Source organism: Podarcis pityusensis (genome assembly GCF_964106645.2).
Source record: "Podarcis pityusensis genome assembly, chromosome: 10".
NCBI lineage: Eukaryota > Metazoa > Chordata > Lepidosauria > Squamata > Lacertidae > Podarcis > Podarcis pityusensis.
The window spans coordinates 71,885,994-71,902,431 of record NC_138035.1 but is presented as its reverse complement, the minus strand read 5'-3'; the positions used below and the strand labels follow the sequence as shown (position 1 = coordinate 71,902,431).

The window sequence follows — 16,438 nt, the reverse complement described above, 5'->3', positions numbered from 1 at the left end:
CTTCATGAGAAGAGAAGACTCCCTGGAAAAGACCCTGATGTTGGGAAAGATGGAGGGCACAAGGAGAAGGGGACGACGGAGGACGAGATGGTTGGACAGTGTTCTCGAAGCTACAAACATGAGTCTGACCAAACTGCGGGAGGCAGTGGAAGACAGGAGTGCTTGGCGTGCTCTGGTCCATGGGGTCACGAAGAGTCGGACACCACTAAACGACTCAACAACAACATCTTTGCAAACGGATAACTAGATAAAGCGTCTTGCTCGTTTTCTAGGGGCAGGGCGTTCCGCAGGCCAGCCTCTCTGTCTGCTCCTCCAGCCACTGGCTCGACCAAAGGGGGTCTCGGAGGGGCCCGCTGACGCGTGGCCCCGCGCTCGGGCCCCGCCAGGCCGGCGTGCTCGCTCCCCGCCTCCCGCCCGCCTGCTGCCTCGGGGCTTCCCCCGCTGAGCCTGGGCGCGTGTCGCCGGCTCCGCGCCCGCCTCTCCCTCCCCGCCCCCGGGCGGAGGCGGCTGGCCCGCCGGTGTCTGCGGGGGTCCCTGCGCCCTTCGCGCTTCCCTCGGTCTCTCTCTGGACTGGCTTGGAGGAGAGGCGGGGAGAGAGAGAGAGAGAGAGAGAGAGAGAGAGAGGAGGAGAGTGTTGTCTAAACACTTTCTTACCGTAAGAGGGAGTTGGGACCCGGAGCTTTCCAGTTAATCACACAACAAAACTTGGCTCATCGCAATAAAAGCAGCAGCTCGGCTCGCTCCGTCTCCTCTCTTGGCCGGCTGGGCATCTCCTCTTCCCTCCTGGCGACCGAAGCCCCCCCAGCCCCCATGTGGACCTGCCAGCTCTTGCCCCTCGGACTCTTCCTTCACTCCATCAGCAACATCCCTTGGGCAGGTTAGTTCGGCTCCTGGTTTTCTTTCCCCCCCAAGGAGCTGGTCGGTCGTTTCCCACTCGGGACTTCTTGCCTTTTCGTTTTCTTTTTAAAACAAATGTGCTTGTTGCGTGCATTGAAAGTTCCCCACGTTTGTGTCGGAAACACGCGCACACGTGCGTGTGAACGCGCGCCAATATGCATTTACGGGAGAGGGGGGGATATTGAGAATTTTCTGTGCTTATGATGTATCCAAATGCATGACGAGAACTATTTCGATTTTTTTTTCTGGAGAGGGATGTCCGGAGGGCGAATGAACGTGTGAAAAGCGCCCGGCAACTAATGGGTTAAGTTTGTTTTGCGAAGTCCCCTCCCGGGACAGATCTAAAGCTACACCCCCTGATCCGTGTCCCAGGACGCTTGTAGTAGGGCATCAAATCATTCAGGTGTCTGGATCGAATATGGTTCCCTTTTATCCTTGCCAGAAAGTGGCAGGGAAATAAAAATCTGCCTCAAAGCAAACCCCGTTATCCTCTCTGAGCAAGTGAGGGACCAGTGGGAGACTGGCTGGGTTAGAAATCAAAACAGAAATGTATTTTGCCCCACCTAAGTGTTCCTGTAAATACAGTAGATCTAAAAAGACTTCATGGATCTGTGCAGGAAGAGAACTCTCTGTGGATGTTGCTGCAGAATTTGTCTTGTTCTGTGTAAAGGCACTCTCTGTCCCCCCAAAACCCCCCATGTGCACAGTTTTCGGAGCCCAAAGACCTACATATGTGCAATCTTTGTGAACTGGACAGATTAGCAGATCTAAGGGAAAGCGGGAGAGTTATTTCACTGCTTGTTTCTAGGCTCTCTCAGCTGTGATGGGGCAAGAGGAAACATCTGTCCCTTATTGCAGTGTAATTGATTACATGTTAAGCAGTATGAGGACAACAGTGAGCATCCTAACCTCAGGAGACCTAGTTCCAAGGCTTGGAACGAACACCTAAATGAGGGCCATGTCCTTGTGTGTGCCCAGTGCAGTAAACTGTCTATTTCTGGACCCAGTTAATTAACATTTCATCTCCGAGCCAATCAAGTTCCCGGGGCTGTGGAAAGTAGGAAGAGCAAACAATAAGCAATCAACAACTGGAAACTGCTGACTTGGTTTTTTGTTTTCTGAGTGTCTTCCATGGGACTGAAACACCGGAGGGATGGGGCTTGTATTTCTCCGTTGTTTGGGGGATATTTTTTATTATAAAGGAAACACGTTGGGTTTTTGTCTCTCTCTTTTTTGAAGTTAGCTAAGGCAAATGTTGTGGAAACAGATATACCTGCTTATCGGTTTGGAACCACGTGTACCTTTTTTGTAGATAACTTTGACAGCATGATGGAGGCACTTTGCTAACTTCCTCTAATTTATTTATACATCTTATTAATGCAGCTTATTTATACAGCTGTGAAGAGTTGATAGTCCAGTAGTTTGTCTGATACGAAGTGCTTTTTCTATTTATTTATTTTAATGATGGTCCAGGTGAACTTTAGTTTCTGTCTCACTAACATGATCTCCCCTGTACTTTCAGCATCCTTCTTGTCCTACGCCCTCTCTCTCCTGCAATCACTTTTAACATTTGATCCCAGTTAATTTGATTTAGGATGAAGACAAGTTTTTATTTCATTTCCATCCCCAAAGTGCATCCTTGGATGGACAAATTCTATTTTATTTCAGTCTTATTTTCTCAGAATGTAAATATTTCACATGCTGGGAAAAACAATAGATTGACTCCATACAGTATTATAAACACAAATATCCCCCCCATACCATTTATTTTCTTTATTTTCTTCTTATTTTTTTGTTATGGAAAGTGTTACTTTAATTTTTGCTACAGGGTTTGTATTAACATTCTTAATACCAGCTCTCAAAGAAATAGATAGACACTCCAGAAGCTAATCTAGCTGATCACTGCAAACGTCTAGCAATCAAATAGTCTTATTACATCATGGTTATTCTGCTGTTGGATGTCTGGGTTGGTCTTGGATTGATCAAGTTTTAAATATATAAACATAAATGTTTATACTTGCAAAGTAGGTTTTTGTTTGTTTCAACCAAGAGCAAGACATCACACCTTATTTGAATTGCATCACGTTCTTGAGGGCATGGGGGAGGGCAACTTCAATGCATGCTGACTTTTTCATTTGTGAGTTGCTCTAGATTATCTGAATCTCTTTCAATATATATGTGAATATAAGTTATGAAAAATCACAGATAAAAGTTTGTGACACTTCCCCGAGCTTTTAGAAAATCTGTTGTCTATATATCTTAGTGACAGTAAACTGTAGATTATAATTGCTCCTAAATATATTTTTGTGATCAACTAATTAAAAACATTACCCCCTTTTAAACCTTATATTTTGGATTTATTAAATTATGGTAACACTTTGGTGGTAGAATCTGTTGGCCAAATTTCTTCATAGTGGATTAATGTTCCACCCATAGCTCAACCCTGTGCATTAGATTAGTTTGAGAGAGAATTATTAAGTCAAGGCCATCTTTGAGTTGTAATAGGAATCTGCTGCACCCCATTCTCTCTGTTAATGTGCTGTATTTGATGTGCACCGGGAGAACTGGGAACTGTAGACTTTTAAATTGTGCTGACCTCACAAATTCCCACCACCCTTAGCAAACTGCCGTTCCCAGGATTTCCCCTGGCTATTAAAGAGGTGTAAGAGTGCTTTAAATGTATGGTGTGGATGCTTTTGCCACAACCTTTCCAGAGTACTCAGACTTTGAGTGTGTAAATAAACCACCTAACAAGGAAGCTGAGTTTCCTGCAAACATGCCTGCTCCTGGTCACATTTCATGGCATTTTCCATGTGACTCATGTTGCCACACATCACAGATGAAGAAAATCTGAACTTTGGTCAATCAAAATATTCAGAAGCATAGTAGAGATTTTGCTGTGTCTTGTTGGCTCTGTGTTTACATAACTACATGTCATTAGCCTGCAGTGATTTATTCTTTCAGCTGTAGATTATTATTATGCCGTATGCTGTCAGCAGTTAAAATGATATTCTGCCAGTCTGAAGACTGTATTCTTTTTGGATAATGGAATCCATTCGGTGCAAAGTGCCAATAGCTGCTTATTGGTCACACACACACACACACACACACACACACACACACACTGAGGGGGGGGGAGTTCTAAAGCACAGAGCATTTGATCCCCTTTATCAGAGTTCCCCCCTCCACTTTTCCTATTTAAAGCTATTTTTGTGAGGAGAGCAGCATGAGGAAAGTGGAGCTGAAGGGCTCAAGATTAGGATGTTGCGTAAAAAACTGGAAAATCATCCACTGAAATCAAAGAAAGGAAAGCCTCTTAGTGGGGAAAGCTTATCTCACTCTATAACATGGTCTAAAGCTAGAGTGGAAATGTGCATTCTCTGTTTTAGAGTGAGGGATCTCTGCTTCTGAGGGCTGATAGATGGGTGTGTGAAGGCTGTTCCTCATGAAACTTTTTTTTTTTAAAAAAATGGGTACAGATATCAGAGAACAAAGTGCACACACACAGATTTTAAAAGGCAGGAAAATGACAGTTTTGCTGCAGGGTTTTTTTTTTTAAAAAAACACCCCAATGTGTCTACTGTGAGCAAAACGTAGTTGAACACCACACATAATGATCAAGAATATAGAAGAACAAGCCTTGCTGGAGCAGAACCAATATGGCTTTTGCAAGGGTAATTCCAGTCCAAAGGATGCCACCAAGGAATCCTAAGTAAGCTTAGCAGTCATGGGATAGCAAGTGGCAAATGCATTTCAGTGTAAACAACTGTAAAGTGATGCATCTCAGGGTAAAAAAGAAAAAGAAAATTAGATATACAAAAATGGCTGGTGCAGAGCAAGAAGAAACTTGCTGTCAGAAGCCCTTGAACGCTGTAATTTGACCAGAATTAGCTATTTTTTGGAACAGCAAGTTTTGCAGTCTATAGTCATGGATACAGAGGACAATGTTGGTGCTGATAACCAGACTCCAATAAGCAGGCAGTCCAGACCTGGGGGTGTGGGGACTGGCTGGGGTAGGGAACAAGCAGAATTCAAGAGGGAAACTGCTTGTGGGGAATTGTGCTCACGTTGATTCTGCTTGCAGTTTTTCAAATAGGCATATTGGAACACCTCGGCTTCAAATGCACATGCCATCTTTAGTTAATATGATCTGATAAATATTGTACCCATTATAAGAAATCCACAGTGCTGGAAAGGAATCCAGTGGATATTCAATCACAGGGATAGCCAATTTGGGGCTTCCGGCTCCCCAAATCCCTGACCATTGATTCTGATGGCCAAGGCTGATGGACATTTAGTCCACAACATCTGGAACTCACACACTGAATGGTAATATAGAGTAAGGCAGTTGTGCAGCTTGGGAGGGCGTGGCCCCAGGTACATTTTTTTGAGGTAGAACTAGATGCCCCCACGACAGGCTCCATCACTGAGGCCAGAGCTGCGGGGAAGGAAGCCGCACCCAGACTGGGCCTTTGGGGCCTGGATCCGGAATGCAAGGGAGCTGTGGAGGCAGCTTCCTTGTGCGATGGTCCAATGCTGCCGGCCTAAGCTGCCCAATGAGTTCGTGCTGGATGTGATAATTGAAACAAGGACTTCCTACTTCTCAGACCATTCTCATAGAGAAGGTATGGGGAACTGTTGGTCCTTTGGATGTTGCTGTACTACAACTCCCATAATATGGATGGGTCATTCTTCTTGGGATTGATGGGTGTTGTAGGGCCAAAGGTTCTCCACACCTGTCATAGTGGCATGTCATGTCAGTGATTGTTGTGTTTGGTAAGCAATTGTTTTGCCTACGCTATCACACATTGTGAACTTGATTGATCAGGGAGCACATCATATAGAAAGATGCACATATGTAAAGCTGGGGAATAGGTATGGCCATTCATTGTTCCAAACACAGGAGGGGATGTGTTGATTCTTCCTCTTTCCTCCCGGCCCTCATTTCTTAATTTGGTATGTATTTCTGTATAACTCAGCTCAGGAAAATGTCACGGTGAGCTAACATTTTTTAATGAAGTCCTTCTGTGGGTTGTTCACTGTGCAGTAATATTTATTCACTTCTGCTTTCAACTATTGTTGCTTTTTCAACCTGTCATCATCATTCATTTTTTCTATGTGTAGGACCTTGTGCACATATTATCCTCCTGGTCTTCTGAAGCTAGCCTGCCCAAACCAAACTACTTAGCTAGAAATGAGGGAGGTTAGCTTTAACAAAGCAGTGCAGGGACTTCACAGAAGAATGACACTTCTCACGTATTAAACCTGTTCCTTTGCATTTCTACACAACTGCTGCTGTGGTAATTTGAACTAGTGCAAGTGGAGAGCCATAGAATGGGGAGTTACATTTAATACTCACTGGATGTATGTCTTGCTTCATCCCTCACCCTGATTCCAGCTGGGATGCCCAGGGAACTGGAGCCATCCCACCAATTGTTGTGTTCAGGGTTTCTTGGATGTGATACCCTGCCACACTATTACCCTTCCAGATTCTCCTTCCCAAGCAATATGGATGAATATGAATCACATCATGCGCTTGCGCAGACGCAGTGTTGCGGGTTGCGAACACTGCAGGTTGTGAACGTGCCTCCCGCACAGATCATGTTCGCAACCCGAGGTATGACTGTAGTTAGTAAGTTAGGGGCTAATGACCACAGAGCTGTATTGCTGGTAGGCAGAGACTCAGACCATAGAAATGTAATTGGTAAAGAGAGGGCTCTGTGTGATGTCATCTCCCCTTTTCTCTTGAGCAGGAAGAATCAAAGAAGTATTTCCTGTTTCTTCCCTCCCATTTTCTTCCTTGGACCAGCAAGGGGGCAGATATGCCCTCCACGTGCTCCAGCCCAGGCATATGCCTGTTTCTACTGCAAATATAAGTAATTTATCTGCATAGTTTTTAGTACTGCTGTAGCTGAGAACTGATGCATGACTATAAGTAAATAAATCATATTTTAAACTTACTCCCCAGTCTGCTGTCTGATTCTTTGTTAGGTGGGGTAAGAAAAGCAGGAGCCAGCTTAGTTTGGAGCTGGACTTGTTCAAATCAATGCTTTATAGCAGGGGGCCGATCCACTGCCCCTCAGACCTTGTGGGGGGCTGGACTATTTTTGGGGGGGGGATTATGGAAGAGCACCACAAGCCCTGGTCCACTGTCCCTCAGACCTTGTGGAAGAGCACCACAAGCCCCGGTGGCTGCTTACCTGTGTCTTGTGAGTGGCAGGGGCTGGCAGTGGCTGAGGGCTCCAGAGAGGGGCTGCTTAAAATGGTGGCTACTCCAGCGCTGCTGCTGCTGCTGGCACCAACAAAGCCCTGCCCCCTTCCTCCTCTAGGCAGGGCGGGGGGAAGCCAGGAGGAGGGAGGGAGGGAGGAGGTGCCGCTGTTGCCGCTTTGTGAGGGAGAGGGAAAGAACGTGCATGCTGGTGATCCACACGGCGATCCGCAGGCCGGATCCAGAAGGCAATTGGGCCTGATCTGGCCCACGAAACTTAGTTTGCCTTCCCATGCTTTACAGCCTAATTCCCATGCTTCAGTTTTGTTACTAAGGATGGGACTTCAAACTCTGTTCAACCAACACACATGGGTGCCTGGAGAGATAAATTCTAATTAAACTATCCTCTCTCACCTATTAAAACCCACTCCTCAGGACTAAGATAAGAAAATCGCAAAAGCAATTCTAGGGGTTGGATATGGAATTTGACTTGGGCTGAGGACACTTGAATTCAAACCCAATGGAGTGCACAGCCTACTTATATTCATTAGCAGAATAAAAACAAAAATGGCACCAGTTATAAAATTAGACATGTCACATAAGGGAACTGTTTCCTATGAAAAGGAGTGGAAACTTTGGTGACGTTATTACTCGTGGGAGGGGAAGCTGAACGTCGAAACAAAAGCTTCTTATTCGTTGTTTGGAAGCTCTGTGCTGCTGTTCGTCCGATGTGTATCTAGACTGTAGATGCCTATCAGAGGGACAACAGCAGAACAAAACCTTATGCCAGGCTGCCAAACCACCCTGATGTGCAGATAACCTGTTCCTGGAAGAAGGAAGAAAGGGGCCATCCCTGTTTTAGGCATGTACCTTCCAACTATAGTTAGGGTTGCCATATTTCAAAAAGTAAAAACCAGGACACCCCAATAGAAAGACCCCAAAATGTGATTTTTTTATTGACTTGCCTGTGATTCAGGACAAAGCTCTGCCTTTCAGAAATTCCCCCTGGACGTCAATTTTGCCTGTGAAGTCCCAGTAATGTCCAGGAAAATCCGGGTGTATGGCAGCCCTAACTATAGTATAAAACAGCCTGTGTGGCTCTTTGTTATTGCCTGTTGCATTGGTAGTCCTTCTTGACGTAGGTTGTGAAGGCAACACGTACCAAAAACTAGGATGCAGATGAAAGGCAAATCCTTTGTCTTTTCCTAGGGTCTGTGTGACAATTGCACATACAGAAGCCTCAGTAATATACTGAAAAATGGATTACAAAGAAGATAAAAAGACAATGTAATGTATATCATAACTGGGTAACATTCATTTCCTTGGTAAAAATGGTAAAGTGTTTAAAAATACCAAACTGTCTAAAAATTGCCTTCTCCCTCACCCATTGCTGTTTCCAGCATATTCATTGCTGTTTTCCCTTAAAAATCAATTGAGCTGGAGTTCAATTTTATTAGCCCTGGGGTTGTATTTGACTGTACTTTGTAAATCTATTTTGTAACTTTGCTGTGACCTAGTTGCGTGTGCATGTTTTACTACAAATTACTTGATTTTTAGTATTTATTTGACTTGAATTATCCATATGCTAACTGCTAACAAGCAGTCTTACACAATACCAAGTGAAATTCTTTTCTTAAGTAAAAACAAAACAAAACAAAACAAAACTACAGATTGCATTTTTTAAGCTGATGGTTAAGGGCTAGTCAGTAGCTCTTTCTATAGATAAATATCTATTGACATTCCACCTACTAATGCGAAAGATGTAATCTTTTCTTTGGCATGTCTTCAATTTTACATAAGTCCAGGAAAAAAATGGAAGCTGTATACAATTGCCTCCTCTGTTAAAGTTCCTTTCAGTTTGGAGAGTTTGGAGATTTCATGTTTCTTCACTTTAATACACTATTGTTGTACCCCAATCTCCTAGCAGTGTGAGATTTCAGGGTTCCAGGCACTTACCCAGGGTTTGTGCTTCCTTTGTAATGAAGTATAGCATGGTGTCGTTATGATACATGGTTTATTTACACATATATACAACCTGAGCCTACGATGGAGGGTTTCACAGCATTAACACCTCAAGAAGCCTTGCTTCCCCAATAGCCACAGCCTTGAAGTCCAAGAGAAAGCAAACATTTTAGGGAAGGGGACCCACCCACTTGCCATCTTGCACAGATCCACTTTGTTCCTCTTAATAGCCCATCACCTAGGTGATCGCCTTACAAGGAAGCTAGTATGGCTTCTTTTTTTAACAGTTGCTGAATCCAGGAGTTAGAATGAGTTGGCATACAGCCTGCTCCCCACCCCCAAACTTATAACACTATTTATTTCAGAGTTCCCCACCCCCTGCATAATGTGCAGTAGTACTTGGAAAAGAATGCTAGTTTCGCTGGTGATATACAGGTGGTACTTGCAACAAAATATTGCAGTATATCCCCACCTCATTGCAGAAGTTCTCCTGTTCAGGGTTCTTGCCAGCCAGGCATGGTTTCCTCCAGGATACTATAAACTTTAAAGATCTCAAGCATTCCACTCCCTGACTATATGTCATTTTTTATTTTCCAATTCACACTCAATATTTCATAGCTACTGGGCTTGCTATGTAGGCTGTTTGGGGGCTTTGTGCGCCCTCAGGATTTTTTGAAGGGTTTTTTGGTACTTCTGCAAACCTTGGGGTTCCTCTGAGCTTTCTGATACCACCCTCTTGATTCCCAGTGGCCCATTGTTGCCATGGTCCTGTTGGCACTAGCTATGTTCACTCTTAGAGGGGGTGAAAGCAGCAGGTTCCCAGTGAGTGATTTCTTTGTTATACTGTAGTCACCTGTGGAGTGATGGGTGCACAAGGGATTTGGAGAGGTGGGGAGGACAACCCACCTATCAATCATGTGACGTCATAATGATAATAGAATTGTAGAGTTGGAAGGGACCACAAGGGTCATCTAGTCCAACCCCCTGCAATGCAGGAATCTTTTAACCCAACGTGGGTCTTGAACCCACAACCCTGAGATTAAGAATCTTATTCTCTGCTGCCTGAGCTGTCAGCTATCCCAGGAATAAGATGCCATGTCACCACATGGGCGGCCCTCCCCACATGTCAAATTTGCCCTGCAAGGTTGATCTTGATAAGGATCCATGGAGCTGAAAGGGTACCCTACCCTTGTTCCAGCGTTACGTTTCTCACCATGACTGAGACACACATTTTATGCTTTCCTACAGAGGCCAACCTAGCAGTTCAAAAGCACGTCAAAGTGCAAGTAGATAAATAGGTACCGCTCCGGCGTGAAGATAAATGGTGTTTCCATGCGCTGCTCTGGTTTGCCAGAAGCGGCTTAGTCATGCTGGCCACATGACCCAGAAGCTGTACACCGGCTCCCTCGGCCAGTAAAGCGAGATGAGCGCCGCAAACCCAGAGTCAGCCACAGCTGGACCTAATGGTCAGGGGTCCCTTTACCCTTTACCTTTACCTTTACAGAGGCAATTCAACACATGAAGGAACTGTGAGTGAATGATGCCATCACAAGTTGAAGGACAGATGCTAATTAGGTGGGAAAGGCCCAAACAATTGGCACCACTTGCAAGATCATTGTCATTTATATGGATCTCCTAGTTTTGGAAGATTACACTATGTGGAAGCATCTCCTTCATATGCAAAGGATGCTTCAGAAGTAGACCTACTTTCATTTCTATAGGGACCAAGTGCTCAAGCTACGCAGCTGTTAACGGCCAGCCGAAAGTCTGTAGCTGGTATTACAGGTCAAGGTTTAGTGTGTTGCATCCTTGAGCAGCTGCTGGGACCCCATTGCCTTGACAGGGCATCCTGCTGCTCTACTCCAGTGTTTCTGAAACTTGGGTCTCCAGCCGTTGTTGGACTACAACTCCCATCATCTCTGACCACTGGTCCTGTTAGCTAGAGATGTAGTCCAAAAACAGATGGAGACCCAAGTTTGAGAAACACTGCCACTGCTATAATAACTACCATAATCTTTCCTGTGTCAGGTGGCTTGGCAGCACCACTTAAATTTCAAAAAATACACTGGTGTATTGAGGGACCATAGAGGGAAATTGTGGCTCCAAGCCATCTAGTGCTGAATACAGTGTTGCTGCTGCTCTCCACTGCTACCACCAGGCAGTCCCCATACGGGTAGGTGTTGGATTGCCTGGTGGCAGTAGCCTTGAAGCTGGGGGACCTAAGGTCAGGCCAGCTAGGTCTGCAGAATCTGCTGCATATCATGAAGGTGGGGATAGAGGAGAGGAGGGGTGCTGAGAAAGTTTCATATAACACTTAAAAACCTGTGAAGAGCCTGCTGGATCAGGCCAATGGCCCATGGAGTCCACGTCCTGTTCTCACAGAGACCAACCAGATGCCAATGGGAAGCTTGAAACCAGAACCTGAGCAGAACCCCCACTGGCAGCTTTCTCCTTCAGGAGTTTGTATAATCCTCTTTTAAAGCCATCCAAGCTGTCACTGAGATTGAAAAATGTGGTGGAGCCACGAGATGTAGAAGTCTACAGTTGCTTAAAAAAAAAAAGCCTTCTAGGAAACCTCTGTTGTAATCTTGATTGCTTGTGACACCTCTTTAGCTTATTACTGGTACAATGTATTTTAGAGGAAGGAAGGAAATATTGCAAAAGGAGAAACAAAAGTATACTTCATGTGCAGTAACGTGACAGATTTCTGGCATGCAACTATTTTAAAGTTGTTTTTAGATTTACATTTTATGTAGCTTCTTTGCTAAAGTGAAATCAGCTTTATTCTCAGAAGATCATAATGCAAACCAGTGGGTAAAAGTAATAAAGGCTTCAGCTTGTGTTCCAGTTTTTCTTTTTTGCTTGTAAATGGCTGAATACTTATTTGTTGTGCTTATTTGTTACACTTTTAGCCCACCCTCAAGGACGTTTGAGTGGGATTTTATGCTTGCTGTGTTGCTTAGGCGGTGGTGGGGTGGAAAGAGAGAGTATTTGGCCACCCAGTGAGCGTCACATCACATCTGAGTGGGAATGTGAATTTGGCTTTTCCAAATGCAAGCCCCAACAATTTATCCAGTCTACCACCCTGTCTGCTGAGGTTTCCGGTGTGTTTGGGTGTGTATGTGTTGCTGCTTTAGCAGTCCTTTCCCATTTTGGTGTGTGCAGTTGGAATTCCCCTAAGTGAAAATCAACACTACTTCTAGGGCCACATTAGGACAAAGTAGCCTTGACAACTTTTCATGCATCTCCTTCAGCATTCACATTGTCTTCAACACCAGCTGGAAGCAAGCCTGCAACCACAGAGCCTAGGGCTTGCCGATCAGAAGGTTGGCGGTTTGAATCCCTGCGACGGGGTGAGCTCCCGTTGCTCGGTCCTTGCTCCTGCCCACCTAGCAGTTCGAAAACACGTCAAAGTGCAAGTAGATAAATAGGTACTGCTCTGGCGGGAAGGTAAACAGCATTTCCGTGCGCTGCTCTGGTTTCGCCAGAAGCGGCTTAGTCATGCTGGCCACATGACCCGGAAAAACTGTCTGCGGACAAACGTCAGCTCCCTCGGCCAGTAAAGCGAGATGAGCGCCGCAACCCCAGAGTTGTCCGCAACTGGACCTAATGGTCAGAGGTCCCTTTACCTTTACTAGATGTGATGATAAACTTCCCGCTGTGTCTTTATTTGATTTATTTCATTAAGAAAACCCAATGCATTTAATTGCAAATGTGCTGGGACTGCAGTGCACAGGGAGAAGGATATAAGCCTTTGCTTCTTCCAGTACAATTCTGATGAAAATTGCGCCCCCATCCAGCTTCTTTTAGCCCTGGCAGGGAAACTTCCAAGCTTCTTTTCTTGGACTACTAGTACATACCCACCCAGTGTCCCTGTTTCTCCAGGACATCCATGTAATTACAGACGCAATCCCAGCTTCTGATTTCATAGAATCATGGAATCATAAAAGTAAGATTGCCACCACTTCAGAATTTGCCTGCCTCCCCCTGCCCCCAGAATTGCTGAATATCCCCCTCACTTTCAAGAGAGAGGAATGGTCCTACAACAGTGAGGGGAGAAGCATTTGGCTCAGCTTGAATTCAGTGTACGCCATCTGTGAGGTCTTGCACCATCCCTTGGGCCCACCAAGCCCCCTAAGCTACACCTGTAGTCAAAGAGTAATTTGTCCATCACTCCTTTTCCTTCAGCTACCATCACTCACCATCACTTTTCTACTGCCACATCTCCCCAATTTATAGCCCAAATCTGCAATTACTGCTGGATCCTGAGTTTCTGTTAGCATTGTTCATTACCCTTACTTCATTTTCCCCCATTTCCTCATCCATATGCGATTAATGCCTGTATATAGTGCTTTTTTCTGGGGGGACGCAGGGGGACACATACTCCTAAACATTTTGTGAATCTAACTTTGGCCTCATTGGGGGGCAGTATTTAAATATGAGTAGGGAAATGGGAGTCCCTGTAAATATTTCTTTAGGAAAAAAGCGCTGCCTGTATGAACCTGTTGGTTTCTTCTGCAGAAGGCAAAGGGAAAAGAAATGCCCTTCATGACTACAGGAAGACAGCTGATGCCACGTTAATGAGAATAGACAAGGCGCTGAAAGTGAAGACCAAGCTGCTGAATACTACGGAACAGTGTGCCAAAAGATGCAACAGGAATAAAGGACTTCCGTTCTCTTGCAAGTAAGCAATGTTTTAATTTGCTTTTAGTATTGCCAAAATACTAGTCTAGTCCAAGCATCATGGTATTTAACTGACAAGCTTCCATAGACAAGAGGAAACGTTGCTTTTTAGAAGAGCATTTGAGCAAAACATTTTTGAAGCTGGCTGGCTGATGTTAGGTGATATTAGGTGCGCTGTTTGTATGACTTCAGGCCTGTTCAGATTATTGTTGTTCCCCCTGCGGTTGTGGAAGAATTGCATAAACTCATTTCCTGCTACTGATCTCTTTTGAAGGCAGTCCTGGGATACCAGGCGAAGGATGAGGGGGTGAATAGCCTCCTAATAAATTTGTTGATATTTCTAGCCTTCTTGTTTTGTTGGTTTTATCTGTTTTTTATGACACTTTGACAACTTTACTGCTTTGAACTTGCTTGGAAACAGGCTATAAAATATTATAAAATGAGATCATGTTTTCAGAAGTTGGAAAATAATGAGGTGTTAAAATTAAGTAAATGTGGAGCATCTTTTTTTGAGATTTGCTGGTGGTCAGCCATTTGGAAAAGAACAAACTGAAGGAATTGCCCAGGGCCAAGAGTTTCTAAGAGAGAAGTGCTTTCAGGCAATTGCCCAGATCAGCTTCATGTGCATGTATTTTGCAAACTTAGGACTCAGCTATACAGCTGCAAATAAAATGTTTTACATGTCTTGTAAAGTGCAATATACAAATGCGACACTAGATGGCGAAACTGGGCTATGCAAAATTCAATGTATTTTTCAAAACTTTTTTAAAAAAGCATTTTCACAGCATTTTTTATATGTGTGTAGATTCCACATTAGACAGTTTTGTGATATATGTAATGGTTTGGCTAGTTTAATTTTACTGTTTAGTATTGGATCCTAATGGATTATTGAGTATTGTTTTATTTGATATGTTGTTTATTTTAAAGTTAATGTGACTTTTTATATAGGATCTGATTGTTACTATTAATGCTTGGGTTTTTTTGTTGTTGTTGTGATGATGATGATGATGATGATGATGATGATGGGAGCTGCCCAGAGTGGTTGGGGCAACCCACCAGATGGGCAGGTATTATTATTATTATTATTATTATTATTATTATTATTATTATTGCTAGTTGCTTATGTTCCATTTATCTGGCTGCTGATTGCTTTTCTGCTTATAGCAGCAGATATCCTATATGTCTTTGTGGAACAAAAGAATATTTTTTTTCATTTTGGAATGTGTCCAAATTTTTCTTCTGGTTTACGTTGCCCAATGGCAGATGTGGGGAACCTTTGACCCTGCAGATGTGGCTGAACTATAGCTCCCAACATATCTTGTAGTCTACTAGTTATGAAAGGGAGATTTCTTTCAGGTCATTTAAAATGATAGCATAATCACTGAGCTTTCAGAGCACGTCCTGGGAGATGAGCCGGGTGACTGGGGCAGTGAGGCAGGTGGGCGGATCTGTTTCCTGAAAACTTTGGCTTTTCCACTTTATATTGACGGCACCTCTATGCTAAAACCATGTGAAACTATTTGGCCCAGGATTGGGGGGGGGGGGTTTAAATTGCATTTTTTGCAGAATAGAGTGCAAATACCTCCCCCCTCAAGATTGATTTGATTTTGGATTTGTGTGTGTATATGAAATTGTAATACCTTTTTTGGGGACTTTTTTTGAGTTTAGGGTAGTTTTCTTCCTTCCTTCCTTCCTTCCTTCCTTCCTTCCTTCCTTCCTTCTTGGCTGGGCTCAGGCACATAGAAGAAGAAGAAGAGTTTGGATTTGATATCCCGCTTTATCACTACCCTGAGGAGTCTCAAAGCGGCTAACAATCTCCTTTCCCTTCTTCCCCCACAACAAACACTCTGTGAGGTGAGTGAGGCTGAGAGGCTTCAGAGAAGTGTGACTAGCCCAAGGTCTCCCAGCCATAGCTGTCAACTTACAGATTTGAAAATAAGGGATCAGCAGCCAAAATAAGGGATTTTCCGGGCACAGGTATGTTCAACTTCTGAACCCCTCCGAGCCAAAGGCAGAAAGCCCAGCCAGCAGCCAAATGAAGCCTCATCAATAAGGGACAGCTGCGGGACATTGCGCTGGGATAAGGGACTGTCCCGCCAAATAAGGGACACTTGACAGCTATACACCCAGCAGCTGCCTGTGGAGGAGTGGAGACGTGAACCCGGTTCACCAGATTACGAGTCTCCTGCTCTTAACCACCACACCACATTGGCTCTGTTACTGGAAACAGAATAGGGAATAATGTTACATAATGACATAGCAAATGTCCATGAGATATTCTTGGGGTGAGAAAAGTGATAGCCATCATGTGATGTCAGTGAGGACAGCCATCACTCCTACCCCCCAAGAGCCACTGGAAGCAAGGTTGGAAGCCGCTGGAGCATCATCATCATCACCAGCAACGTTTGTACTTTTCTAGGCTTCTAACAATGAGTAGCAAATAGTATCTGACTTTCATTATTTGTAGCAATGCAAGATCTCCCTGAACCTGCTAGTGATTCATTCCCATTTTGAAAGAGGGGAATGGGGATTGGATTCATGGAAGTTCAGAGGAAAAACCTCAGCATTTGTTAGGGCCAGACATTGCATTCTATCTGTCAAGGGCCTGAGAGTCTCCTCAGTCAGGCTGAGACATCTTCCTTCCCATACAGAGTTGGACATCTTACTAGAGTTTTACCATTTATTCAT

At 44.3% G+C, this 16,438-nt stretch overlaps 1 protein-coding gene across 5 annotated transcripts in view; it reads left to right on the top strand.

The window, feature by feature from the left end:
- The first annotated feature begins 604 nt into the window (after window positions 1-604).
- The window catches only part of HGF (hepatocyte growth factor), a 54,931-nt gene continuing 39,097 nt past the window's right edge, over window positions 605-16,438 (top strand). For 2 of the 5 annotated variants that reach the window (XM_081023614.1, XM_081023613.1), the window contains exons 1-2: window positions 605-877; window positions 13,589-13,751. In XM_081023614.1, coding sequence (XP_080879740.1) covers window positions 811-877; window positions 13,589-13,751 — 230 coding nt within the window. In that variant the 5' untranslated portion in view covers window positions 605-810. Of the gene's footprint in view, window positions 878-6,698; window positions 6,774-13,588; window positions 13,752-16,438 lie in introns of those variants that run through there. The other 3 variants (XM_081023617.1, XM_081023615.1, XM_081023616.1) reach the window with 2 other exon arrangements.